This window comes from Coniosporium apollinis (assembly GCF_000281105.1).
Source record: "Coniosporium apollinis CBS 100218 chromosome Unknown supercont1.7, whole genome shotgun sequence".
NCBI lineage: Eukaryota > Fungi > Ascomycota > Dothideomycetes > Coniosporium > Coniosporium apollinis.
The window spans coordinates 40,567-66,571 of record NW_006913269.1 but is presented as its reverse complement, the minus strand read 5'-3'; the positions used below and the strand labels follow the sequence as shown (position 1 = coordinate 66,571).

At 54.5% G+C, this 26,005-nt stretch overlaps 12 protein-coding genes across 12 annotated transcripts; 8 read left to right on the top strand and 4 right to left on the bottom strand.

Moving 5' to 3' along the window:
• Positions 1-56: 56 nt before the first annotated feature.
• Positions 57-1,326, bottom strand: W97_01910 (uncharacterized protein; the record flags this gene model as incomplete). Its single annotated transcript, XM_007779813.1, has 3 exons — positions 57-817; positions 921-1,098; positions 1,174-1,326. The coding sequence occupies 3 exons, from the start codon at positions 1,324-1,326 to the stop codon at positions 57-59; spliced, it is 1,092 nt and encodes a 363-aa protein (XP_007778003.1).
• A 542-nt stretch (positions 1,327-1,868) lies between these two features.
• Positions 1,869-3,411, top strand: W97_01909 (uncharacterized protein; the record flags this gene model as incomplete). The annotated part of the gene is made up of 2 exons (XM_007779812.1): positions 1,869-2,001; positions 2,075-3,411. The coding sequence occupies 2 exons, from the start codon at positions 1,869-1,871 to the stop codon at positions 3,409-3,411; spliced, it is 1,470 nt and encodes a 489-aa protein (XP_007778002.1).
• Positions 3,412-4,513: 1,102 nt separating this feature from the next.
• W97_01908 (uncharacterized protein) lies at positions 4,514-5,487 on the top strand (the record flags this gene model as incomplete). Its single annotated transcript, XM_007779811.1, has 3 exons — positions 4,514-4,611; positions 4,662-4,780; positions 4,889-5,487. The coding sequence occupies 3 exons, from the start codon at positions 4,514-4,516 to the stop codon at positions 5,485-5,487; spliced, it is 816 nt and encodes a 271-aa protein (XP_007778001.1).
• A 1,235-nt stretch (positions 5,488-6,722) lies between these two features.
• W97_01907 (uncharacterized protein) lies at positions 6,723-7,394 on the top strand (the record flags this gene model as incomplete). Its single annotated transcript, XM_007779810.1, has 1 exon — positions 6,723-7,394. The coding sequence occupies one exon, from the start codon at positions 6,723-6,725 to the stop codon at positions 7,392-7,394; it is 672 nt and encodes a 223-aa protein (XP_007778000.1).
• Positions 7,395-7,630: 236 nt separating this feature from the next.
• W97_01906 (uncharacterized protein) lies at positions 7,631-8,601 on the bottom strand (the record flags this gene model as incomplete). Its single annotated transcript, XM_007779809.1, has 2 exons — positions 7,631-8,166; positions 8,313-8,601. 2 exons carry the CDS (start codon positions 8,599-8,601, stop codon positions 7,631-7,633), a joined length of 825 nt encoding a protein of 274 aa, XP_007777999.1.
• An 833-nt stretch (positions 8,602-9,434) lies between these two features.
• W97_01905 (uncharacterized protein) lies at positions 9,435-11,015 on the top strand (the record flags this gene model as incomplete). The annotated part of the gene is made up of 1 exon (XM_007779808.1): positions 9,435-11,015. One exon carries the CDS (start codon positions 9,435-9,437, stop codon positions 11,013-11,015), a length of 1,581 nt encoding a protein of 526 aa, XP_007777998.1.
• Positions 11,016-11,408: 393 nt separating this feature from the next.
• Positions 11,409-12,112, bottom strand: W97_01904 (uncharacterized protein; the record flags this gene model as incomplete). The annotated part of the gene is made up of 4 exons (XM_007779807.1): positions 11,409-11,795; positions 11,868-11,942; positions 11,997-12,035; positions 12,101-12,112. The coding sequence occupies 4 exons, from the start codon at positions 12,110-12,112 to the stop codon at positions 11,409-11,411; spliced, it is 513 nt and encodes a 170-aa protein (XP_007777997.1).
• Positions 12,113-12,461: 349 nt separating this feature from the next.
• Positions 12,462-12,900, top strand: W97_01903 (vacuolar transporter chaperone 1; the record flags this gene model as incomplete). The annotated part of the gene is made up of 2 exons (XM_007779806.1): positions 12,462-12,495; positions 12,551-12,900. 2 exons carry the CDS (start codon positions 12,462-12,464, stop codon positions 12,898-12,900), a joined length of 384 nt encoding a protein of 127 aa, XP_007777996.1.
• Positions 12,901-14,322: 1,422 nt separating this feature from the next.
• W97_01902 (uncharacterized protein) lies at positions 14,323-15,468 on the bottom strand (the record flags this gene model as incomplete). Its single annotated transcript, XM_007779805.1, has 1 exon — positions 14,323-15,468. The coding sequence occupies one exon, from the start codon at positions 15,466-15,468 to the stop codon at positions 14,323-14,325; it is 1,146 nt and encodes a 381-aa protein (XP_007777995.1).
• Positions 15,469-18,607: 3,139 nt separating this feature from the next.
• On the top strand, positions 18,608-20,369 carry W97_01901 (uncharacterized protein; the record flags this gene model as incomplete). The annotated part of the gene is made up of 2 exons (XM_007779804.1): positions 18,608-18,655; positions 18,708-20,369. The coding sequence occupies 2 exons, from the start codon at positions 18,608-18,610 to the stop codon at positions 20,367-20,369; spliced, it is 1,710 nt and encodes a 569-aa protein (XP_007777994.1).
• Positions 20,370-22,905: 2,536 nt separating this feature from the next.
• Positions 22,906-24,564, top strand: W97_01900 (uncharacterized protein; the record flags this gene model as incomplete). The annotated part of the gene is made up of 1 exon (XM_007779803.1): positions 22,906-24,564. One exon carries the CDS (start codon positions 22,906-22,908, stop codon positions 24,562-24,564), a length of 1,659 nt encoding a protein of 552 aa, XP_007777993.1.
• A 926-nt stretch (positions 24,565-25,490) lies between these two features.
• On the top strand, positions 25,491-25,811 carry W97_01899 (uncharacterized protein; the record flags this gene model as incomplete). The annotated part of the gene is made up of 1 exon (XM_007779802.1): positions 25,491-25,811. One exon carries the CDS (start codon positions 25,491-25,493, stop codon positions 25,809-25,811), a length of 321 nt encoding a protein of 106 aa, XP_007777992.1.
• Positions 25,812-26,005: the final 194 nt, after the last annotated feature.

Genomic DNA, 26,005 nt, shown 5'->3' with positions numbered 1-26,005 from the left:
CTATTCTAAACCTAGGCCTAGACAACAGCGCATCCCCTTAGACTCCTCCCACCCACTCACCCACCCCCTTCCCCAAGCCCAAACATCTCGACTGAATTCCTCCATGCCGCCTCCGCCACAACCTCAACCCCGACACCCTTAACCCCCGCGACGACCCACGCCACCGCCGCGATACTTGCCGGCTCATTCCGTCCCCTCACTGTCGCGCCCTTACTCCACTTCTCCTTCTTAACCGCCTTCCCCTCGGCCGCCGGCACGAAACCCTCCAAATACTTCGCCGAGGCATGGGAGGCCCGCATCTCGCACCACGGCCCGTCCGTCTCGATCTGCAGCCGCTCGAGCGGGATCTCCCTCACTACGTCGAGGTTCTCGGGAGTCTTGAACGAACAGCCGTTCACGCCGATATCGAGGCCGAGGGAGATGAGACGCTGCATTTCCTCCAAGGTGCCGGTGAAGGAGTGCACAAGGCCGCGCTTGGGGAGGTGGGGGAGGCGGGGCGTGAGGAGGGCTTCGAAATCTGTGGCTGCGGCGCGGGAGTGCAGAAACAACGGTAACTGCAACTCGACTGCGAGGTCGAGTTGGGCTTCGAAGTACTTTAGTTGGGTCTCTTTGGGGCAGAGGAAGAGGCGGTCGTAGTCGAGGCCGATCTCGCCGAAGGCGACGGCGGGGGCTCCCGGTCCTGCGGTTTTTCCTGCCGCTGAGCTGGAGAGCGCGAGGTCCTTCAGGGCTGCGAGGAGGGCGGTGGGGCCGCCGGGGTGGGTGTCGAATTGGTGCGCGGAGCAGGGGTGGACGCCTATGGTTGCGTAGCAGAGGCCGGCTATGGGAAAGGAGATGCGTGTGAGCTTTGATTCCCTGTTCGCGCCACGGGTGTAGAGGAGAGGGAGAGGCAAACGGCGGAACGTGCTATGGGAGGGACATACGAAACTCCCTCGCTATCTGTATAGCGTGCTCAGACTCTTTCAGATCGCTGCCCGTCACCATCATCTTCCTGCAGCCTGCTTCCAGCGCCCGCTGCACCACATCCGCCAGGTCATCCTCGTGCACCTTCTTGCCGTGGTATTGGCCGCGATAGACGGGGTCACCGAGGTTGACACCAATCTGTGTGACTTTTTCAGTACCTGTTCAATGCGAGGGGCCGTAACGTCGAGCTCGGAAAGGTGGGTGCGAACCAACATCTACATATCTCAACTGTTTCTTAGCCCCCGGGTCATCAGGGTTATCAACGGCCTCGAGGCCTACGAGCAGTGGGTTTGAAGGTGTTGATGCTGCGGTGGTGGGCGTCGGTGCGCTCGTTGAAGCGTTGCTGCTTGGGGCCGTGGAGGACATTATGCGTGCTGAAGTGCTGGTCAGTGTTGGATCCATATCTAAGGGTCTGATACTTACAAGTTGCTATGTGAGCTGCACAAAACGATGGTCTACTAAGACTATGAGATGTGGAGCGCCGTAGAGCGAACAATATGCTCCGCTGAAGTGTCATGTAAAGTTGAAGCAGCCGTGACGTTGTCGTCCCTGATGATCATCATTGCAAATGGTCAATGCAGTTCAGTACCTATCACGTATACACGGTATAGTGGACAATAGTTCCAATCTTCTCAGAGAACAAGGGGAACAATCTCCGATCCATTTCCCAAATCCTTGCTCTCGTTTCATAATCGCTGCCATCTGCACCGGGGATTATTTCCTGATCGCCCTTTCTGAGCATCTCGGCCTTCTCCCCGGCGCCAGATGCCCCGCGCACCTTCGGGCAACTCTACAACGAGTCTACAGGTACACTGTAAAGCTACAACAATGGAAGGCTCCAAGAGGTCAAAAGCGTGTGGTCTCGCTCCTCTTCCCAGTAACAGCCTGCATACCAGACGCCGCCCACCATGACCTCCGCAAAATCTATCTCTGTTGAGGATATTAAGAAACACGCGAGCCCGGAGGACTGTTGGCTAGTAATTGATGGCCGAGTATGGGACTTCACATCCTTTGCGCCTGAACACCCAGGCGGCGCAGACAGTAAGCAATTGACTTCTCGACATGCATCTGGTATCCGCCAGGTCGTGTTCTCTCCACTAACACCGTTTGCCAGTAATCTACAAACACGCCGGCCGCGACGCAACAGCCTCCTACTCCAGCATCCACGCCCCCAGCCTCGTTACCACCACCCTCCCTCCCTCAAAACTCATCGGCCAGCTCGACACCAAGACCGTGACAGAAGACTGGACCAAGCCTCCCCCCACCGAGACCCCGCAACTTGCGCTCAACGAGAAGCCACCCCTCCACACCCTCCTCAACGCCTACGACTTCGAGGAGGTCGCCTCCCGCACCCTCACCAAGAAAACATGGGCCTTCTACTCCAGCGCCGCGACCGATTGTGTTACGCGGGCCGCCAACGCCGCGACCTTTGATCGGCTGTGGTTCCGGCCACGCGTATTGCGCAATGTACGGGACGTTAGCACCGCGACGCGGATACTGGGCTGTGATGTTGGGCTTCCGCTTTTCGTCTCGCCGGCGGCGTTGGCGCGCCTCGTGCATCCTGATGGCGAGAAAGCGCTCGCGGCCGGCTGTGGTGCTAAAGGGGTCGCGCAGTGTGTCTCGACTAACGCTTCGTTCCCTTTGTCGGACATTGTTGCCAGTGCGCCGGCGGAGCATCCGTTTTTCTTCCAGCTGTATGTCAACAAGGACCGCCCCAAGACTGAGGCAATGCTGCGAGATGTGATTGGCACTGGGCGCATCAAGGCCCTCTTCCTCACCGTCGACGCGCCTGTCGCTGGCAAGCGCGAGGCAGATGAGCGAGTGCGCGCGGACGAGAGCCTCGCTGCCCCGATGAGCGGTGCGAAAGCGACCAACGACAGGAAAGGCGGGGGGCTAGGCCGGATCATGGGCAGCTACATTGACGCGACGTTGAGCTGGGACGATATCCCCTGGCTACGGCGCTGTGTGGGAGATCTCCCGATCGTGCTGAAGGGGATTCAGGGGGCTGCGGACGCGAAGCTGGCTGTGCAGCATGGGATACAGGGGATCGTTGTCAGTAACCATGGCGGGCGAAGTTTGGACACGAGTCCGCCGGCTATCCTCATCCTACTAGAGCTGCAGAAGTGCTGTCCGGAGGTGTTCGAGAAGCTGGAGGTCTATGTCGACGGTGGAATACGCCGTGGGACTGATATCCTCAAAGCGTTATGTTTAGGTGCCACGGCTGTGGGGATTGGGAGACATTTCTTGTATGCGGTGAACTATGGTCAGGAAGGCGTGGAGCACTTCATCGACATCATGAGAGATGAACTCGAGACGTCCATGCGGATGATCGGCATCACGGATTTGAGTCAGGTACATCCGGAGCTGGTGAACACGCTGGAGGTTGACCATTTGGTGCCGACCACGGTGGGACATCCGTATGCGAGGTGGAGGCCTAAGAGCAGACTGTGAGAGGTTACGCGGTTGGGTGTGGTCGAAGAAGGATTCTGAAGGGAGGGTGTGTGATCATTGTTGGACTCACTATCCTTGGATATTTTCGCTTGGCAAAGGACATAGAGCAGCACCGTGTGTAGAGTAAAACCGGTATTGAGCTTAGGTTGTGATAATGTGTCTTTGAGACCACTGACGTCGACTTCGCATGACCTAGGGCATCAAAGGCAGCGCTGCGCCACATGAAGGTGGGCTGCGTATTGGAGATGTCCTGGGTGATCGATGCACGAGCGTTCAACTGCTGAATCTTAAGGTTTTCTGTGATGCGGACTCGTTGTAGCAATCTTGTTGCCACGTTTCCACGAGTCCGGCTCAGTCGCAGATCCCTCTCAGATACACTGAGACCTAAGTGTTCGTCTGAAAGATAGCCGTCTAGCTGCGAAATGCGCCGGGGACATGTCTTGCGTGACGTCCTCCTCATTCAGTCACTGGGATCTATCTGCCGGTCCTATTCGACATTAGAATCCTGCCGACGCCATCGATTTCCTCTTCTTCATTCCCCTCGCCGAAGACTTCTTCCACATGACATCTTGTTCTTCGCACCGGGGCGGCGTGGGTTGACTTCGATGCCCCGTTCCATCGTAACCTTGAACCTACCCATCCTCATCATAAGTTTACTCAAGAAGGCCGCTGGTAAATCAGCCCGAGCTTGAGGGTTTTCCGCCAGATTGTGGCAACCAGGGCGTCCAACAGTCGGCAGGACCGACCAGGACTAGATTGGACGGACTAGGGCGTCCAGTCGGTCCGCCATTGCTCTAAGGCTCGTCCTTCTGTCCTTACTTCACGGACAGACGAGGTGGACTAGCGGACTAGGCTTAGCATAGTGATATAGATTTTAGGCGTTTAAGACTACTAAAAAAGCTAAGATCCTTAGATGCTCTTTATCTTGTCTTATCGCGGGAGCAGACACATAAGATAAGGCAGCGGTCTCAGTTCCTATGCAGACGTTTAGTCCATACTACGGACGAGCATCACTGGCATTCTTGAGCTGGTGTTCTTTATTACTAGCGGACTCCTACGGATAATTAGCTGCAACAGCATTGGCCTCGCCACGGCGCTCGTGATGCCGGACCCCTCGGATGCCGCAATCAGCCACAAAGACGCGACTGCAGAGGGTGAGACAAAAAATGAGACCGTGGTAGAAGAGCCGCCATCACTCCTGTAAGCCTACATTTTAAAGGACATACAGCGTTTACTGACATACTAGGTAGGGATGGCACAGCGGGCAGTGAAATCATCATATTCTTAGTAGGTTCTGACGAAAAGCGCTACGCCGTTCATAGGGCTCTTCTCTGCTACTACTCACCTTACTTTACGGCGGCATTAAATGGTTCGTTTAAAGAGGCCGACGAAGATGCTCTAAAGCTGGAGAACACGGAACACGAGGTCTTCGACTAATTTCTACACTGGCTCTATACTCAGACGCTGCCTGAGCCAGACTGCTCCAACAACGAAGGTATCCCCCCTGCCTCAAGTGGTGGGCCTGACGAATCCCACGATTACTGCATGACGGGGCTCTTCATATTTGCTGAGTTCTATAATGTCCCCCAGCTTAGAAAGGAAGTGGTCGATCAGTTCTACTTCGAATATGCGTGCAGCGGTGTCTCGATACTACCCGACTATCAGACAATCATCCAAGCTTTTAGTAGCCTCCCGGACACCTCCCCGTTCTGCCGCTTTTTGGTGCGCATCTACGCAGTCAGATGGGACGTTAGCTATGACGAGGATGACGATGAAGCTGTCGACAACCGGGGCCAGCTACCAAAAGAGTTTTTGGGTGACCTGATGGTAGAGGTTGGCAAAGTCCGGAAGGATCAGAGAAAGTTTGGTAAAGCACCAGCTATGCCGGAAGTATGCGAGTATCACGAGCACAGTACAAAAGAAGAGAAAACGTCTTGCCGGAGAACACAGCGAATCGAGAATGCTGCCAAGAAGGCGGCAAAAGAGGCTCGAACCAGAGAAGAAATGATCGTGGATCGAGAGCTTCGGCATGAAGAACTCCGTTTGCAGGAAAGGCTCAAGAGGAAGAGGACGTAACGCCAGTGTGAGCTTGACGGAGAAGAAGACTTGAGATCGCAATGAGACTGGGCACTCACTATCCCGGCGCACATTCTCGTCATGTAGCTGTAAAGGGACAGACGCGCGGTGCAGGATCAGGGTAGGATCATCATTTCTCTCTACTTGGACTCATCGGCTGTATCCCCACAGATTCAGTCTGCAAGAGCTTATCACGGCACGTCCCGTCGCAGTCGCACAGAGGCACAGAATCCCACGCCCCTTGGTCCTCTTGTGACCATTCATCTCGGAAGCGTCACTCATGTATATTCACAGTTGTTACCCGTTCCGAATAGGCGACCTACTCGCATGAAGAAGCAAGACTTCAGCCTGGCTGCAGGTGCTGAGAGCTGTAGGGCAGTGTGAACGCGTGATTATAGCTTTGCATAGCTTATGAGATCCGCCTTAAAGTACCTCAAGCGGGACGTCTCCAAAGAATGCGTCGAAGCTGTGTTAGGCCCCCAAAGCCAACTATCGCAGTACACGACCACCGCCGACAGGTGCTCTGTGCCTCCTCACGCATCCCCAGTACAACTAGAAGCGTCGCGGTCTCGTGGCCAATCGTGTCGATGCTGTTCAATACATTAATAGAAGTACTCAGTTGCTCAGGTTACTGACTTACATGAAGGAAGGCGGAGCCTTGGCTCCACGGCTGCCTTCTTAGTACGACAGGTGGTTATGATGGGTTGCGGGGCCATGACGCGAAGGCTTCGAGGTTTGGTCGCTCAGACGGAATTGTCGCGCTGGGTTTTGACAAGAATCGTGGAAGATTGTGAGCAGATATTCATGGATTGGGTGAGTGGAGAAAGTCGCAAGAAGAGCGAGGGTGAAGTAACGCTGACTTCAGGAGCAGCTAGTGAACGAAGCTAGCTGGCAGTCTCCACACATCTCTTCATGCAATTCACTTCATGTCGTAGACCGCCGAGCTTTCACAACTTCCAGACAAAGATTTTAGAGCATCGCCGACAGCTTCAGCGTTCTTCATGCAACTCTCGCATCCGGTCCACAACCAACAACTCACGATCTTCCTGGAAGCTACCACATTCGCGCGTAACAAAATCTTTAACACGATTGGGTCTTGAAGAGCTGCGTGGCCACGGCGCTCCGCGGAAGCCATTATGGCGGGTGGAACAGATGCAGAACCCGAAAGCAAGAAGAGGAAGTTGGAAGATGCGTCAAAGGCACCTTCCTTCATGTAAGTCCCGTCTGCAGTCTTAATGAACAACTACAAGTCAGCTGATGCACAGTACAGAGAAGGTACCTTGGGTCGAGAGATCTTCCCGCTGATGGCTGGCCCAAGTCCGCACAGGAAGTGCTACCATGTTCATAAGGACTTGCTCTGCTGGTACTCTCCTTACTTCAAGAAAACCTTGAGAGGATCGTTCAGGGAGGCTAAAGCGCTCAAATTGATCCTAAGGGATACGGAAGTCGCGGTCCTTGGTGTCGTCGTGGACTGGCTCTACACCCAATCGCTCCCCGAGCATGACGATCCACGCATTCAGGCTTGCATCGGCAGATGGAATGAACCCATCACCGGAGTCTACATATTCAGCGATCGGTACGACATTCCGGACCTCAGAGAACATGCGATGGACGACTTCTATACCTATTTTACCAATGACGACGGAGAAGATATGCCGCGTTACTCAGTCATCAACACAGCATTCAACAACCTCCCGCGCTCTGCTTCGTTATGCCGATTTTGTATCGATGTCTACGCTAGATATTGGAGCCAGGATCAAGACGACGAAGGAGAGGTTACAGCTCGAGCGGATCTACCAAAGGACTTTTTAGCTGGGCTGATGATAGAGTCGGCTGAAGTGATGAAGCATCTGGTCAAAACTGGTTCTAAACCGGCTTTGCCAGAACGATGCCACTACCAAGAATGAACGCAGAGTGGAGGCTCGTCATGCCAATGAAGACGCTGTTGCTACGGCGGCGAAGGAGGCTACCGGAGACGGCGTGGAAGGACTTACCGGGTCATCTGAGGTGTCATTCAGTTTGGCGGCACACAAATTTCATTTCCTCTTATTTGCCGTGGTGCAACAACGCACCTAGATAAAAACCAAAAGTGCTTGCATATGTCCAAAAGAAAAACTATCAGCATTAAACAAGTGATTTCGGCCTACGCCTTTAGTCCCTCCGCCCCAGTCCCTACACCATCAGTCTTCTCGCCCAGACTCCGCTCGACCTCATTCTCCTTCGCCGCACTCGTCTTCCCCTCATTCCTTTTGACCAACAAGTCCTTCAACCACTTGTTCTCCGTCTCGAGCTCCTTGACCCTGGCCTCCAGCGCGCCAACCTTGTCCGTCATCTCCTTGGCCGTCTTCTCCAGCGCCTGCTCCCGCTGCTTCTTCTTGACGCGGAAGCGCGCGCTCGCGGCCGTGTTACGCCTGCGCTTGTCCTCTTCGGCGGCTGCGCGGGCGGCCTCGTCGATGGGGCCGGAGTCTACGGGGGTGCTGGAGAGGGCGTCGAGCTTGCGCTTTTCGCCGGCGTAAGGGACGGGGAAGGGCGAAGTGCTGACGGGAGATGTAGTGGTGGGTGGTGTGGCTGATGGTACGAGATTGTGGAGGTAGGGAGCTTGGGGGATGTCGAAGTTGGGACCTGGCGCGGTGGGGACAACGTCGGGCAGGCCTGCGAACTCGGGGAATTGAAAGTCGCCTGGCAGATGGATGCGTTAGTGAGTGCTGTTCTGAAAGCGATGCATTCTTGGGACAAGGCTAGGGTACGGGCGGCATCTTCTAGAGCCGAAATAGGAACACAATGCGCGAGAGGGGATTAACGGTGCTGCAAATGAAGACGCTTACCGTTGAGGAAGTCGTTGACAGGCTTGCTCACGGCGCCCTGCCTATATGCCGAAGCATTCTGTCGTCGAGTTTTTTGCTCCTGGGTCGGATCATAGTCGATCGGCTGCTGAGATACGTCCGCCATGGTGCCCATATCAAAGTCGAAAAACTCCGCGTTGTTGAAGAGGTCATCGTCGAAGTTGAATAGCTCCTGCTTCTGCGACGCCATCTCCTGGGCCGAGGGGACTTGGTTCAGGTTCGCAATGTACTGCGAGACGTTGGGTCCCCGCCGGGCATTGTAGCCTGACATGGCGGGGCGTGTGTTTCGATGTGAGGTTTTTGGAGGGCTGTCGTACTCGGTGATATGTAGTAGGTGTTAGGGTGTGGCCGAGGGGCTGGTCGTCAGTGTTGCGCCCTTCGTGTTACGCTGAGTAATACTACAGCAATCTGGTGATGGGCGCTCTCATGCGGCAGCAAGGGCCTCAAGGACTGTTCCTGAGTGACAACCGAATGCGGACTTTGCTACGAGGGGTATCTCGAGTCGAAATATCGCTTGTGAGGGGTGGAATGGCGGTTGGATGAGTTTTCGGAGCAGTGGTGAAGTTGTGGGAATGGCTTGGGGTCGGCTGAAAGGCCCCGCGGCGCTAAGCAAGATGATGACAAAATGATGGGCAAACGCCCTTCCGAAGCCGCTGATCGCTCTGAATGCTCCGAGCGGACGCTGATCCGTCCAGGAACACAGGACGAGCTCAGTCAAGTCCGTCCCCTGCCGTCAGTGAGCACAATTCGATTCTGCACTGGGGACCAGATGTCCAGCGCCTGCAGACGCATTGCATCCGTGGAGGTGGTCCTTCGTATCCGACTCCGCACTGCTTGGAAATCGATAATGTTAAGTCTGACATGCCGCGGTCACTAATTAATTGCTCGATTAGCCCCACGTGCCCCGTGCGTTTTTGGTCCAGCGGAAAGATGCCGACGGGATTCCCGAAACGGGCAGCTCTACGCGTTGCGCGTCTCCTCGGTCTGACCGTGTTGTTGTGACTGCCATGATATATCACGATACACTTCAGTCTGCACAGAAGAAAGATTGTGTGGCTAGCAAGAGTTAGAAGCTACGCCTGAGCAGCGGCTACATGTAAAAGCATGGCTCCCCGAAAGCCAACCGCCGTCCCCACGACCGCCGCTTTGCCCCATAGCCATCGTCTACCGCCCTCAAGTCCCGACGTCCTGAGAACACTATCCAGGCTTTCACGTCCGACGCTCATATCACTGGCTGTAGAATGGCTAGAGGAGAAGAACCGCGACTTTTGCGCACCGTTTCTGGCCGACGATGGATCAGACATCGAATCACGTGACGAGCTATACACAGTAGCGCACAGCTACGAAGAGCTGCAAGAGACATACGAGGAGCTCGGAGCAAGAAAAGGCGGCAAGAGACAAGTCATAGACCGCATAACAGAAGGCGACTGGAGGCATGGCGTCTCCCTGTACCAGCTCGCTATGGCCGACACCCGCTACCTCCTGGACCACCCAACCTCCCTACGCTGGAACGCCCTCCGTCTAGCCAGAGTCGGCACCTCCGAAGGCGCCAGCAGCGAAGTCGACCATCTGCCGCGCTTCCACGCAGACACCTACCTCCGCAACCTCCAGCGCGAAGTCGCGCCCCTGGCCAAAGCGCACTACTACATCACCAAGCTCAAAACGATGCCCATCACCCTCCTCCGGGTCCAGATCCACGACACGCCCTACAACACCCCGCAAATCACAGTCCAGCACCCGTCAGCACTAACCCTCTCCCAAAACACCACCTCCGAAACAACAACCAAGTCCCTCTTCGCCGCCTTCCCCACCGGCTCCCCCTTCATCTACATCTCGCTCGCGACATCAGTCGGCCAGAGCGCCGGTAGCGACAGCCGCTCACTGCGCAGCCTCATCGTCGACGCGATCCCGAAAGCGCTGTCGCGGCCGCAATGCCGGTATGTCCTCAAAACAACGTCTTTGTCCGCGCGCTCGCTCGAGGCGCTCCTCTCGCTGCGCGGTCCGGGCCGTAGTAATGAGGCCGCGGGCGGCTGGAGCATCTTTGCTGAGCATAAGGGGGCCGGAGTCGGGGTGATGGAGCATGTTAAGCGTCCGGCGCCGGCTCAGGCGACGAAGCAATCGCAAAGCCAGCAGCAGGGAGGGCATGGCGACGGGGCTAATGCCGGTATTGGGGCTCCCGAGACCCGGCCTAAAGGCCTCAAGCGAGCGCGCCAGGACTCCGCCATCTCGCCCGGCGTGGAGTCGCCGGCGTCGAAACGGCGGAGGCTGGTCGCTGAGGGTCGCTTCGGTTGCTCGGGTCTCCCGGACGATGGGAAGGGGATCGAGCGCTTTGATGTGCGCATCGAGGACGCGTTCCCTGATGTGCCAGAAGCTGTGGCGGCTGCTGGGAAACCGGGCATGTCTGGCAAGAAGGTGTCGTCCAAGGGGACGAAGGCGCTCTTGGATCCAGGTGCCGCATCCGGAGATGAACACGATGAGGCAGCAGCGCCAGCGGACGCAAACGCGTCGAACTGGACGCCCGACGTCCGCTTCAGCTTCCAGGGCGCGCATGTTTTTGCGGGAATACGGCAGCTTGTGGGAAGCGGTGTCGTGGATGGAGAGAAAATGCCTGGATGGATGACGGGGGAGGCTGGGGTCAGTGTTGGGGCTGTTAATGAGGGCAGGATTATGGTGAAGGAGAATTAGGGCTCTTAAGCAATGTGATACCAGGTTTAATGGACAAGGAGGAGGTGCACAGGTGTTGTCTAGGCTGGTGGACGGGCAGGAATTTTAGCCGGGCGTTCAACGACGAAATAAAGGCGCGAGTGGATGGGTCCAAGGCACGGGATTGTCTCCTCACTGCTGAGGCAGCGCAATGAGCAGCCACGAGCCATACCGACGGTCATGTAGTTTTATACCCACGAATGATACCCGCAAAATATGCACAAGCAAGCATAACCCGTATTTTGTACACCCCCTGTCCGTTCAAGAAAAACTCCCAGCACAGTATGACCCACTCAATGCTTCCCCTCCGCTCAGTCTCTCCGTTTATATCTCCCTACCTAAGTCCCGTCCGCATTCACTTCTCAATCTCCCAGCTTATATCCCAATCCATATCACAGACACCACAACATCCATCCCCTTCCTCTCCGCCCCCTCATACTTGAAATTCCAGAGCCCATCCCTCTCATTGTTCCAGTACGCGCCCGCCGCGGAGTGCATGCCCCTCCTCCCCGCTCTCGGCTTGCTCGACGCCGTGCCGAGCTGGGCCTCGCTACCACCATTCGTCATTGCTTCGCCAGCGTTGAGGGTGGCACTAGGGTCTGTGGCGGTAGTGCTGGATTCGGCGTCTGTGGTGGTGGAGACAGCAGAGGAGGAGGTCAGAGGATGCGAGTGCTGCATGATGGTGCTGTTGACGGCGAATTTGTATTTGGGCGGGGAGTCGGGGGTCGAGGTCTCGGAGATTAGGGATTTGAGGATGGTGTTCTGAGCTGGGGTCAGCGAGTGCGCTTCTGCTGAAGCAGGAAGAGGGGCATAGAGATGGAGAGGGAGGCGCACGATTATGGTACCATTCCAGCCCGGTGTGCTGGAGTGGACGTAGCTGTCGGTGGAGCTGAGGGCGGAGTCGCAGGCCTGGAGGTTTGTCAGATCGACATTGGTATGAGAGATACGGCGTGGAGGACATACATCTGTTGCGATTTGCTTGAGGCGGATTTCGGGAACTGGCTGTGGGGTGTTAGCTTGGGTGTTTGCTTGAGTGCTCGCTTTGGTGGGTGAAGGGGGCTGCGGACTGGAGGAGCCATTGTAGGGTATTCGAAGTGGTGATGTTGGCGTCTTGCTCTACTGTTCAGGCTCTGGCTTGTTTCGCAGGAAGTGCTTGTGGTATTGTACGAATATTGAAGTGGTGATGGTGTTTACTGGTCGTCAAGAGCCAAGCGGCTGCTGTTGCATGTGCCTTTCGCCTGGCCTGTGCGGGCAGGGCTGTCAAATCGGATTCGGACGTCACAAACGTGCACCAAAGCTTCTCTCCGCATACTGCTGCCATTGCGTCCTTCTTCGACCTAATTTTGTGCTTTGATAGAGTCGGATAGACTGTTGTTCTGCATCCAGATAGACAGAGAGCTTCATTGGACCCGAAACATCACCCTCAAGATGTCGAGCCAACCCCTCCTCCAAACCGCGCCAGGTACGCCAGCTATGTGCTGCATAATTGTAGGAGTTAACACTAACACCACTCACAGGTAAACGCATCGCCCTTCCCACGCGCGTCGAGCCCAAAGTCTTCTTCGCAAATGAGCGCACCTTCCTCTCCTGGCTCAACTTCACCGTCATCCTAGGCGGGTTAGCCATCGGGCTCCTCAACTTCGGCGACAAGGTCGGCCGCATCAGCGCGGGGCTCTTCACCTTCGTCGCCATGGCCGCGATGATATACGCGCTGTTTACCTTTCACTGGAGGGCGAAGAGTATACGGCAGAGAGGGCAGGGCGGTTTTGATGATCGATTTGGGCCGACGATCCTGGCGGTCGCGCTGCTGGCGGCGGTGATTGTGAATTTTGTGCTGAGGGTTACGGGGGCGGCGGGCAGTAGTTAGTGAGGGATATGGGAGCGGATTGAGACGGAGGCGTTGGAAATTGCAAGGACGATCATGGCTTGGGAGGTGTGAAGAGATAGAGCACCTGACCGCGATGGTCGTGCGCTGATACAAGTCGTTCAAGAGTGTCTAGTGATCTGAATGCGCACTTCCAACGGCCGGTTAGAGTGAGGTTGATCCTTCCAAAATGAATCTTTTTAAGCTGTACAGAGTTTTCGTGAGCTTCAACGTTTTGTCAGAAGGCAGAAAAATCCTACCAAACACGCATGCCGCAGATTGCCGCATTTCTGATCCATTCGTCTTCTTACCAAATCCACACTTCACTTCACTTCTTGGGTCACATTCACTCACCGCGAGGGCACCATCTTCGTCCATAGATTGAGAACTCCCTTCTACAACCTCCACTTGCCCCCTCCCACTTTCCGTCTTTATACATACCTTCCATCTACACACAGCAGATGGCCAAGGTTTCTTGCGTCTGCGATACCTGACGACAATCCTCCCCCACCATCACCATGGAAGCTCCAGGCGCGCAAAGCAGCGAGAATGGGAAGATTGCAAAGCAGCAGAAGAAGAAACAGGAGATAGAAACGTGTCGGAACCACCTTCATTCCTGTGAGTCCACAGCTTGAGCAGCTTAGAGGCCTCACTAACGCATGGACAGGAATGGTACAATCGGCGAAGAAACCTTCATGCTTCTAGCGGATCCTAGTGAGAAGCGCTGCCTTGTCCTGGTGGTGTGGCGAAGATTCTGGGAACCAAGAGCACACACAGATTGCCACTTGGGGTGCATACAACTAGGCGCTGCTATCGCCCATGCTGCTTGTTTCTACCCTTGAAGCGATTCGGTAGTTATCACACAAGGACGTTGGACACAGCGTATCCAGGTACCATTCAAGTGATAGATAAGGCGACTGGTGACGAGACAGTATGAATGCATTTGCACTATGCTTGCGACTATCCAGCTGGGTCTTGTTCAGCACCCACGCTACTCCATCACTAAAACTCCGGTCCTGAAGACCCACAAATCTATCCCGCACATCCCATAGACACAGCAATCCTCCCAAAAGAATATCACGTCCAAATTCAAAAACGTGAAGAGACGACATACGACGACGTGAGTGAAAGAGAGAAAGATCCGAGCCCAAAAAGAGGGTATGGGTATTGGTGCGTGCAAAGGGTGCTGCCAGCTCGGACGATGTATATTACAAAAGGTAGTGTGTCCAAATATACAGCTGACCAAGGGGATTCGTAAGATCGAGACTGTAGGTAAGATAGAAATAGGGCATACGAGTGCGAGCCTAGCTCGAGTTATCGGATACGAGATGCAAGGGCAGCCGCCGACCAGGCGAGACAGGAAACATTCCAAGAGAACGCCGAACGTGTAGTTGCTATCAAGCTGTCGAATAGGAATAGGCGAAATCAGAAGTTTTGCGCGATACCTGAATTCCCTTGCTGTGGGAACACGCTCGGATTCTCTATTCTCGTATTTCTCCTCGCTGACACATCTCGAATGACCGGTTGTTGAACGACTCCGCCGTATGGGCCGTCGCCGTACGGACCAGGCTGGAAGTACGCATTGTCGTTGTAATAGTCCTGGGGATTGGGCACCGGCACCGGTGGGTCAGAATGATCCGATCGGTTCCCGGCAGAGTATGATGACGACGCATTAGAAGGACCACGACGGACGTCCGCACGGTTTGAACTTGCGACCGGTGCTGCTCCAAGCGCGCCGATGGTTTCAGAATCCATTGTCTCTCGCCGATTGTCTACGAGCGGGTCTCCCGAGCGGCCGTCTGAGGCTGTGCCTTGCGTAGGTGAGCCGGGGCTATGGTAGCCGCCGGAGTTGCCGCTGTCTGAGAGCTGCGTTAGGCCGTTTGATAGCGTTGTTGAGGTCTTCCGGGTTGCAGTCGTCGCGTTCCCCCACCCTCTGTATCCGGATGCATCTTCCGTCATCTCGGAACCCGTCGCGGCACCCATGGCGGGCATCGTAGGGTCGTGGTTCGGGTTGATACCATATTCCTCGATTTCCTTTCTTCGAGCCTCCTGCTGGGTTTGGCGTTGTCTCCGTCGTCGCCACAGGAACAGTCCACCGAGTAGCAGTAGCGCTACCGCGACGACTGGAACGACAACAGCCACTGCTGTCTTTCCACCGGCGGAGAGGCCGCCATCTGTACCATTCGCATCGCTTGCTCCCGGTTGCACTGATGCCGCCGTGGATGAAGACGATGCGGCTGCTGTTGTGCTCAACACAGGATCGTTCACCACTTCTGTTGTAGTCGGTGTGCTGGTAGCAGTGACGACCACGACCACTGGAGTCGGAGTCTCTCCTGGAATTGTGGGAGAGGCAGTGACGAGTGATGTGAACACAACAGTGGAAGGGTCGGCCGGTGCGACAGTTGCGACGGAGGTGACGATAGGACCGGAGGATGTGACGGTTACTATCGAAGGCGCCGCTTCAATCGAGGAGAGCACCGCAGACGATACCGAGGCGGCAATTTCGGAGGATACTGAGGCTGCGGAGGAGCCAGAGTCGGGGACTGGTGAGCTTGATGATACTTCGGCCATGGTTAGGGAGAGGGTTGAGAACAAAGGTGGCTGAGTGTTAGAGATGCTCACTTGTAAAGTTGGACATGGTGGGATCAAAGAAAGACGGCTAAAGGAAAGCGGTTGGCTGGACCTGGAATTCGCTCGGTCGCGTTTCGCCGCTGGTGGGTCGATCCTATGCAGCTACGAGAATAGAAGCCGGGCTAGCATGAGGAATGCAATGAATGGAGATCCTCTCCACTGTGAAACATAAAAGACAAGCTGGAGCAGCAAGGCCTGGTCGAGCGTGTCCTGATGCGAAGCAGCGGCAGTTTGATGGCTGCGGAGTGGTTGAGAGGCCGTTTCAATCGCGTCTCACGGTCCTGCTCCTCGTTTGATGAGCGACGGCTCCTTCCAAAACGGCGGCTCCACAAAGGCCCCGGCGATTATCCTAAGGGATGTCCGAAGCGGAATGATCAATGCTTTGGAGAGGCAGGGCTGGGGGATGGGTCGACTGCTCGGAATATTGCGTGAACTTCTGTTGCAGAGGGGTTCTCCTCAAAAGGAAGTCGCTGAGGCTGAATGCACTCCAATTAGACCCCGCCGTAAAATGACCCTTTGCCCGTCTCCCGCACGAATCCCGTGATAGAGCAATGAGCGCTGACAGGCTCGGCCGGGGGCTGTGCTGCTGGCGTCGCAGTGCAGACGGCCCCTCATCAAAGCGGGTTACACTATCCCGAGCTCGTATTGGTCTTGCTGACGAGTTTCCATATGAAGCTTAACACCCTGTAGCCCTACGCATGGTGCTTATCTCAGTTTCCTCTCTGGGCATTAAACGTTCAAAAGCCGGACCATGAAAGCATGGCAAGAGTTCATCCTGGCATGCCAGCGCTTCGTCTGAGCCAGCGAACGCAGTGCGGTGGTGGCCGGGGAACGCGTGCTGGGTGGAACGATGCGTCAGGAACCCCAGAAAGTCTCGCAATTACCGAAATTCAAGGGCTGTGAGTGGCCGATCGCGGGCAGGAAATCTTGTCGTTTTCTTGCGTTGCATCGCTCCATGTCACGGGATGTTTTAATGACAAGACAGCGTCAACCTCAGGAGAAGGCCCAATATTTGCAGTCGGTCCTTCCGATTTTCGAAAGCATTCCGTCAGGAAGCATGTACACATGTTTGTGTGCTGGCAGAGACCTTCCTGCCTTAGCACCAGCAAAAGGTGCCTGAGCACCGACTCGGCCCCGTGATTGTTCTCGTTGAGCATCACCGCACGAACAGGCATGGATCATTTGACACGCAGAGAAAACTGAGGAACTCAGTCAGGCAGCAAACGCGGGCGTATCTTAAGGACGCGCAGTACTTTCCGTACCTCGGAATTTGTCATGGAATCCACCATAAATCGTCAGTAGCGTCCTGGTTAGCATACAACTGCACCGAATTGGAGCCCGGAAAAAGCAGAAGACCTTGGAACAAAGCCGGGTTACAAGTGTGAGTTTTAGCGAGCCCCGGCGGACCATCTGGGACGAGAAATCCTCTTGGAATACGGAAAGAGACGAAGTCAAGTGTTTTGAGCTAGAGAAAACCCACGTCTGTTAGTTTGAACAAGCAAAATCTGACTGAGCTAAAGCTCTTTACGGAAGACCGCAACGTTAACAGGAGCAGGCTATCCGTGTATACATCCGCCAACGGACAGATGAATACCAAGCCAGCACTTCTGGCAGTGTGAGCGATGTAACAATATGTCTAATCGCTAAGTTTGGTCCTGGTCTTGGTGAGGGTCGTCTCTGGCTCTCCAACACCTGGCGCAAGTGGTCCAGATCACCGAGTGATCTCGTACGGGTATTGCGGAAGCGTAAATGCAGGTAGTCAGCAGTGGACTCAGAAAATGTCCTGGCTGAGTACTCAAAATCGAGGACTCGCGGTCTCAGAGCCTGCAGGTGCTTTATAACTGGAGCTCGGACCGGGTATGACTGCTACGGAATACGCTGGAGTTCGCTGGATGCTCGTTAGCGGTTGGCAATTCAAATCTACTCGCGACTATTCAAGCACGAGTTACGAACAATCTCAGGGCACGTATTTACAACAGGATTAAAGGTCATAGATTAGACCGACGCGGTGCATGCCCTTCGAGCTTACATTGTACGGCAGTAACGCGTGGTGACAGCCAGTTGCACGTGAAAGTCACGTGCAATGCGGACGAACTGCTCAACATTCCACCAACCTCCGCCCTCCGGTTCATCGCTTTGCGTCGTCAGCTTATGTTCGCGCTCGGCTTTCTTCCAGAACGCGCAAAAGAAGCGCGGAGGGATGCTAAATGTAGACCGTCCTTCAGTTCATGCTTCGGAATCTGCAGCTTTAGCGAATTATCTGTTTCACATAGCCGCCTTTACCCCATTTTCGGAAGAAACAAGGTTGAAATGCACTTTAAACCTTTTGCATGCGCTCCAATGGAGACGTCCGTTTACCGCCGACTAGGTGTCAATGCTAGCATGCTGCGCTTTCCTTGTAGCTGCTTATTCGGCAACGCTGTGCTGTGCCGCATGCGCATTATGATATATCGTGTCACCGATTCGCTGTCTGGAGTGGTTCTGTATCCATCAAGCTGTATACGAGTTGTATACTAGTCGTAAACATATTCCAGCAACTACCATGAGATCGTTTCTTCATCTCCCAAATCGTCCCAGTCATGCTTCGGTTGAAAATGAGCAATACGGCCCAGTTTCTCCTGTGGCCCCAGTCCAAGAAGCAATCACGCAATTGGGTCTCCATGGCATACCCGTCCTAAGAACCACTGGTTCATATAAGAAAGAGGACGTCGCGATTGAGGTCGAGGACATCGGGCCTTTGACTCGCTGGCCAACCGAACCCAAAAGGCTGAAGGAGTTGAAATTCTCTTCGGCATTACTACAATTTGGAGACGTCATCTTGGCCGTGCTGCCGGCCTTGTTCATATGTAAGTAGGTAATGAGTCTACTGAATCGTTGCTGATAGAAGCTCAAAAGCATTGGCTATTTCCGTCGCTATTTTGCATGGCAAGCCGATAAAGGACAACATCTTAGGTGCGCGGGTTGAGTCCGTTACCCAGCTTGTGTGTACTCTCTGGGACATTTCGCAAACGCATCGCTTACCTTGTGATAGGGTCCAACTGTATTCCCGGTTTTATTTGCCGCCGTGGCCGGGCGGACTATGAAAATTATCGCCCGCTTTTGGGTGGAGAAGGGCGCAAAACTTGGTGTACGTATACTCTCAACCAACTCTAACGAAGTAGCTAACGTTGGCTTGGTAGAACCTGGAGTTACTTATGGCTAGCCAGACAGTCTGGGGTACCTTCGAGAGCCAATGGCTTATGCAGCGTCTAACTGTAGTTGGCGCACATCTACTCCTACTGTGGACGCTATCTCCCATTGGTGGTCAGGCTTCTCTACGATTACTCGAGAAGGACGTCACGGCTGCTTGGGACACTACCAAGGTTAGGTACCTAGAGACAGGCCCCGTTTCTCAGAGTGAGCTTTTCTCTGCTGCCGGCGGTTCGCTGTTCTCTGCTATCGACTCGACCTACGTTTCATCTCTCCTGGCTCCTGAGGATGTGAAAATCGCGCCCCAGGACACATGGGGCAACATCAAGATCCCGCGCTTGGAGGTTCTCAACACTTCTCTCGGTAATGCCGAGGGGTGGATTGCTGTACCGCCCGTTACGAAAGCCGAACAGTACTCGTCAATGGTGGGGATACCGATAGTCGGTTTAACTTCCGACAGCGATTCCACTTTCAAAGTAGATTCATCCTATTTGGCCCTCCAATGCTCGGACTACCTCTATGGATCAATGCAAGACGGCTCCTGGGAGCAGGCGCTCGGCCTGATCTGGACGGGGAAGACCAATAGGAGCCAGACCAATCCTTTTTACGATTCTCGGACCGGGCGGCCTACTAGTTTCTTCCTTGATACGAACGTTGTGCTGAACAATCATGCCAGGATCGTTGGTGCAGTTAGGGACCTTAATGCCTCGGAGAGTGCTGATCCATTCCTCGGTCTCCAACGAAATGTGATTTTCGGAAACCGAAGTCCAGTGTCTGACTTCACGCAAATTCTCATTACGAACTGTTCCTTAGCAACCACTTACGTTGAGTCGATGGTCAACTGCACTGGTACTCGCTGTGGCGTTACGAAAATGCGCCCGTCGCGTGCGGACCATCCGCCTGTGCATCTAACAGCTCTGGAGATCCTCTCCCTGTGCCACAACTTTTTCACCAAGCTCCCTTACGCCGCGGGCCTCCAAGGCTCCGGCTCTGCCTCCGCAACTGAGTTCTTCCTCAACGCAACCGACAAGCCCCCATACGCCCGAGCAGCCTTCAGCGCCAGATACGTCGACCTCTCTCACATCTCGCCCTCCGACCTTTCCGCCCGCCTCAGCCTTGTCTTCAACACCTATTTCCAGCTCTCCCTCGCGCCACTAGCACACACGGGCGGCCTACCCACCGATCTATCACTCTACGGCCCCGACACCATTCCCCTCCTAGGAGACGCTCGTAACAGCCTTCCCCCGGAAGAACTAGACGCCATTATCGGGGCGCCCATGGTTTCCCGCGCCGTCGTCGCCGACCGAGCCCGCATGCACCAGATCTACGTATGCAACTATGGCTGGCTGGCCGCGCTGGTAGTCGCTTCCTCGGTCCTGCTTCTTGTCGGCGGTGCAGGCCTCATCCTTAGGCATAGAACCTTTGCGCCGGATATGATGGGGTATGTGGCCAGCATGACGTATGAGAATTCATACGTGGGGCTGCCGAAGGGCGGTAGCGTGCTGGATGCGATGGAGAGGGCAAGGATCTTGAGGGATGTGAGGGTGAGGATTGGGGATGTGAGAGGTGGGGATGGGATCGGCCATGTGGCATTTGTTGGGGAGGGGACGAAGCTAGTAAGGGAGTTGGAGAAAGGGAGGGAGTATATTTGAGGAAGAGGAGGCTGAATGGGTTGAGAGACGGAGAAATTCTGTGAGCAGGAGTGAGCGGCCGGTCAATCACAGAATTATGAGCCTTATTTTTGTGCTGGCAGAGACCCTCTTGGCTTACACTAGTAAAGTATGCCCGAGCACCGTGGATCGACTTAGCCGCGAGAACGTCTCTATTCAGTATCCAGCACGAAGTGCCGTGAGCGTACTGACACGCACAAGGTATAGAGAAAACTCCGTTTACCAAAGGATGGATTGTCTATTGAGACCTGATGATACCTCTTGTGTCTCTAAGAGAGATACGAGTACCAGCGGCGCCTAGTAGGACTCGATGAATGCGTGCTACGTGATGCTGTAGCCCCGAATCCCACGAGACTCTAGCTTTGCCAAATTGCGCTTAGCCATGGGCCTTTTTCAGCTCTACGTTGCCGGAGATCGTACTGCAGTAGCCGGAGGAAGCGACTAGGACCGCAGCCTCTACGCCTTACAGATTCTCTAGTAATAGAAGCAAATAATGACATAGAGATAGCTTTTCGAGTGATGGACGGGACTCAATCAGTGTCACTCGAAGCATAAACGCATCAGCCGGCGTTATCTTCAGTCAGTGTAAAGCTTGAAGACCTGGCAGCGGGAATAAGTAGGGAGTGGTGTATTTCTACAGCTTCTGGCTCTTGGTTCGGTGGAAGCATTCTCTACGCTCTATTTAGAAAAGGCTTGATAGAGGTTTTACATAGACGACTGGTAGCCTTCGAGCTTGTAGGAACTTGCGGATAAGGTTGAACTCGAGCAGACACTGACGAGTTTCTGACAGCGATCTGCATTTCAAGTTTGAGACCCATGCGTAGCAGCTCTATGTGGATACTCCGAGCGACTGTTACTGAGGACGATGAGGCCTGAGGTTCACAGATCTGGGCCGATGAAACTCTGAACTGATATCACGGGCGTGAGGTTATGAAGCTTCGGGCAAGGGCGACCCAAAAAGCTCGCTGCCGCATCTAGGGTCTAGCTTGTTCAAGACCAGATTCGTGATTGAGCTGGACTGATGACCATGTCGATAACAGAATAGCAATATTAATTGCGATAGAGAGGATATGATGCTCAGCGTTGTGCTCCAATAGTGCATTGATCACTTAAGGTGTCTTTGATCTCTGGACTGCGCTTGCGCACTGCATTCTGCCAGAGAAAAGTACTGCCTGCCAGCGGCGAAAATGCTTTTAATCAATATTGCCCCGCGAATTACTTCTATCCGGCTTTATCAGCGACAAGAAAGCTGAATAGACGCACTAGCAGTACTGCTTCTGAGCTACCTAAGTAGTTTGCTGAGGTCCCCGAGAGCTCCCATGTAGCCTCGCTCAGTCGAAACACCACGGCTGTGAGAACTCAGCTTAAATCCAATATGAGCCTTCCAATTCCCGCTCCCTGTATGGTCCCAGAGGTAGTTGCGGCATGTACTGAATTCCTCTCATTTTCTCACTCTCACAATCGGCATCAGTCATGTCGGACTGAGGACTTCTTCTTACACAAAGCTCCACGCACAAGCGGGCTCTGGAGAATATTTCTGTTTCTTATCTTGGCCGAATCCTTCAGCTAATATATACGTATGCACTCTACCTTGTAGCCTTGCCTGCTGACCAATGATAGAAGAAGACTTACCGCTGACTAGCCCGTGCGGTATTTGAAACACTGAAACCTCGTGGGGCAGTGCTTGTGCATCTGGGGGCCAAGATACGAGACAGGCTTGTATATCAAGAACGATGATTACTGCCGTCAAGCTTTGTTGTTCGCTGCTGCGAATGCCTTGCTCAACTGTATATAACTTGTACAATGCAGTCTTTTCTCCATTCCTCCAGAGATTCGCACGCACAGCGAGAAGGCCAGGCTCGCGTCGCATACTCGTTCCAACCAGTCCCGTTAGATGACCACAACAGTCAAGAGCAACGAGAGGCATTGCCCAACAAAGAGCAGTACAAGCTGCCAAAGATTGTCACATGCAGCACCATAAATTCAAAGGATTTGCTCGGTTGGTACGATGCGCCCCGGAAGCTGCACCATACAACGGCCTTCTCCTTTTTGTTCGCAGTCGGAGATGTTATTTTGGCCCTGGCTCCCATAGCCTTTGTTGGTAACGAGAAGCTCAGTCCCGCCAGGGGGAGCATGTCTGATTGTTACAGCCTTAGGATTTTGCGCTTTGAGGCTGCATAAGCAGCCGCAGAAGGACAATGAGTTCGGCAAGGATATCGAGCAAGCCATGCAGTTGGTAAGTAGGAATTGTGCGTCTTATAGAACGCCTGTTGACCGCTTACTAGGGCCCCTCACTCTTCCCTATCGTTTTTGCAGCCGTTGCTGGCCGTGCATTAAAAACAACGGCACGCTTCCTCGCAGAGAGGGGCGCCAAGCTAGGAGTACGTGATGGCTCTTTGAATGTCCATGTCATACAATTCCGTTCTTTCCGTCAGGTCGACCGCTGCTTCACCTGTTCATATGGGGACCAGAACATTTCTGCGACTGACAACGGCGAAACTAGACACTGGAGTTGTTAATGGCCAGCCAGACCGTATGGGGCACATTCGAAAGCCAGGTCCTTCTCAAGACGCTGTCCGTTGTTGGCGTGCACCTATTCTTCTTATGGACGCTCTCGCCGCTTGGAGGTCAAGCTTCTCTACGGGTATTGGAGAAGGCCGAGAGAACTACGAACGGCACCACCGAGGTTGTTTATCTGCCCACAGGAGGCATGAGGATGGAACAGGTCAACTTCGGTACCTTCTCAATGGGCACTACGGCCACGCAGGTAGCAGCGGTAAACTCGCTTTACAACTCGGTGTTGCTTGCCCCGATACAGATCAGGAATGCCGGGGAGGATGTCTGGGGCAATGTGAAGATCCCGTCGATTGGGAGATTGGACGCTACGAAGAAAGACAGTGATGGCTGGATAGAGTCGGCGGAAGTCCGATCATCGGATGACTTCACAGCACTAGTTGGCCTCCCCATTATCGGTTTGCCTGAGGACGCTGAGTCGGAGATTGATATCACATCCGCTTATATGACGTTGGATTGTCCCATACAATACAATATCAGCAACGAAGACCCGTGGTGGGTGGCTCAGCTGGGCGTCGTTTGGGCCCGTAACAACGGATCTGGAGTTTTCAGCAATACGAAAGCCAACAAACAGACTGGATTCTTTCTTGACTCTAACCTCAATGTCTCCGGTTCCCGGCAAGATGCTGTCTTCAATGACACCAACGCAACTTCCGAGGCGGACCCCAAGCTCAGCTCCCCGCGCAACATCCTCTTCGGCTCTCAGTACTATACCCCTAAGGACGTCGATCCGACTGGCGGTACAAGCATCGTCCTTCGAAATTGCACTGTTCTTCAACAATATGTCGACTCACGCGTCCACTGCACCAAAGGCGCCTGCAAGGTCAGAAAAATGCGGCAGTCCGTCGCCTACGGCAAGCGCAACCCCAACCTCACACCCCTAGAAAATCCAACGATCCTGGGAAACCTATTCATGAACCTCCCAATCTCAACCGGCAAACTCCACAGCGGTGACGCCACGCCAACCGAACTCTTGATCCGCGGCGCCAGCAGCCCCTTCCAGCGTCTCGCCTTCGGCACCGACGGGTCCACCCCGGCGATGAGGGATATAGCGAAAGAAGTATTCGAGACCCGCCTCGCGCAGATACTAAACACCTACTACCAGCTCTCGATCGCGCCGTACGCCTTCGCGGGCACAAAGTACGACCTCGACCTCTTCGGGCCCTTCCGGAACGGCACCATGGCCAACGGCACCTTCCTGAGCGCCACATCTGACGACCTGCCGTTCTTCTCCATGCCCACCACCGCGGTGGTAATGACGACGATCCCAATCTACAAGTGCAACTTTATCTGGCTTGCCTGTCTCGAGGTCGCGTCCCTCGTTCTGCTGCTGGTTGGCGCCGCCGGCGTGCTCCTCAAGTGGAGGTGCAGGGCCCCGGATATGCTAGGCTACGTGGCGAGCATGACGTACGATAACCCGTACATTGCGCTACCGCCAGGCGGAGGGATACTAGGGGCAATGGAAAGGGCGCAGGTGTTGAAGGGTGTGGATGTTAGGATTGCGGATGTGAGACCGAGGGAGCAGGTAGGACATGTGGCTTTTGCCAGCGCGGAGGGTAACGGAGCGTTGGGGGAGCTAAAGAGGGATAGGCTATACGTCTGATGAAGAGGCAGAAAATCGGCGATTCACCGTTGTACGGATGACAGTCGTGTCAGGATATGCAAGCGCCGTTTTGAAGCCCAGCACGGCATGCTGTACACGAAGGAGCGAGGCATTGCCGCTTAGGGGAGCCCTTGACATTTTATGATGAAAAAAACACCATGATCAATGTATGGAGATTGATGTTGATAAAGCCCTACATCTCTGACTCGTAGTGGGTATTTTTCCAATCCGACGTGTATGTAAGAACCAGGGACACCGTCGGACTTGGGCATAAGAAATCTTACCATTGCTCCCGCACTCAGACAGCACCTGGCATGCGCAAAATACATGCCTTATGTGGTGCATCACTTTCTACGTCGTGAGAGTCGACGAAGGCTAGTTTCACGTGACGTGACCCCACCAAGCGTCGGGTTGCCAAGGCTACTCTTTCCGCCCATTTCGCCGACTTCGAAACAATCAAGCTCGTTCACATTTGCGATTTCACAGCCACTTCGATCTTCATTGCAATCTAAGAGGGGATAGAGTTACCGCGGCGTCAAGGTTTCTAGAACTCGAGAGGTCGTACAGCATGCCCAAAGGCCGCCAAGACTAAGGGTCGCAGATTCCACAGGCCTCGTAATCATTGACGATCCTATGCGGTCCGCAAAGAGGCTAGAGACAGGAAAGGAACATGGCCCTGTCTCGAAGCACCATGGCCGCGACTGTGTCCAGGCGCGAGCTTGTTACCGATGCATCCAACACAGAAGACTCATGGTTGCACCGAGGTAAACGTGGATGGTTCTTGGTGGCCAGAGAAATGCGAACTGGAGATTCGTCTGCTGCTTCCGGGTTACCGCGGAGCGATGCACCGCTTTCCCATTCGCAAGGCCCATTGGCAAGCCTGACGGCGGGCTCTTGGTGTCATCCTGTTGTCAGTCCGATCCGCCATGGAGACAATTGTGCCGGAGGAACGCCGTCTTCAACTGAACCGCGCCGGTACTACTGCGGAGCTCGATGCCTCCGCCGCTCGTCAAGAACTGCTTTCCGTCGAACTGCCGTTCATAAGCAGCGTGCGGAAGAAGGCGGTCTACCGGTCATTCCCGAATGCTGGAGAATCCAGAGCGTGGAAGTTGTGGAGATGGGTACGTATCGATTGCGACTCGGCTGCGATAAGCTTGAAAAATGTCAAGGCCGTGCCGTTGCCGCAAGGAACCATCAGCCTAGGGCTGCAGCCGTCCAGTGAGATCGACGAACGGGCCCACAAGTAATTTCTTTCTGCACGGGGTTCGTCATAGAACAGAACAAGCAGAGAAAAACAAAGAGACTTTTGGTGGGACATGCACGAGGAAGAAATCGCGCAAACGAACCCCACTGCGCCTGAGTGCGTCGGCGAGTCGCTGGGGAGTTATCTGCCGTGATGCGTGACTGGGCAGAAAAGACTCCAGGCTTGCATTGACTTTCG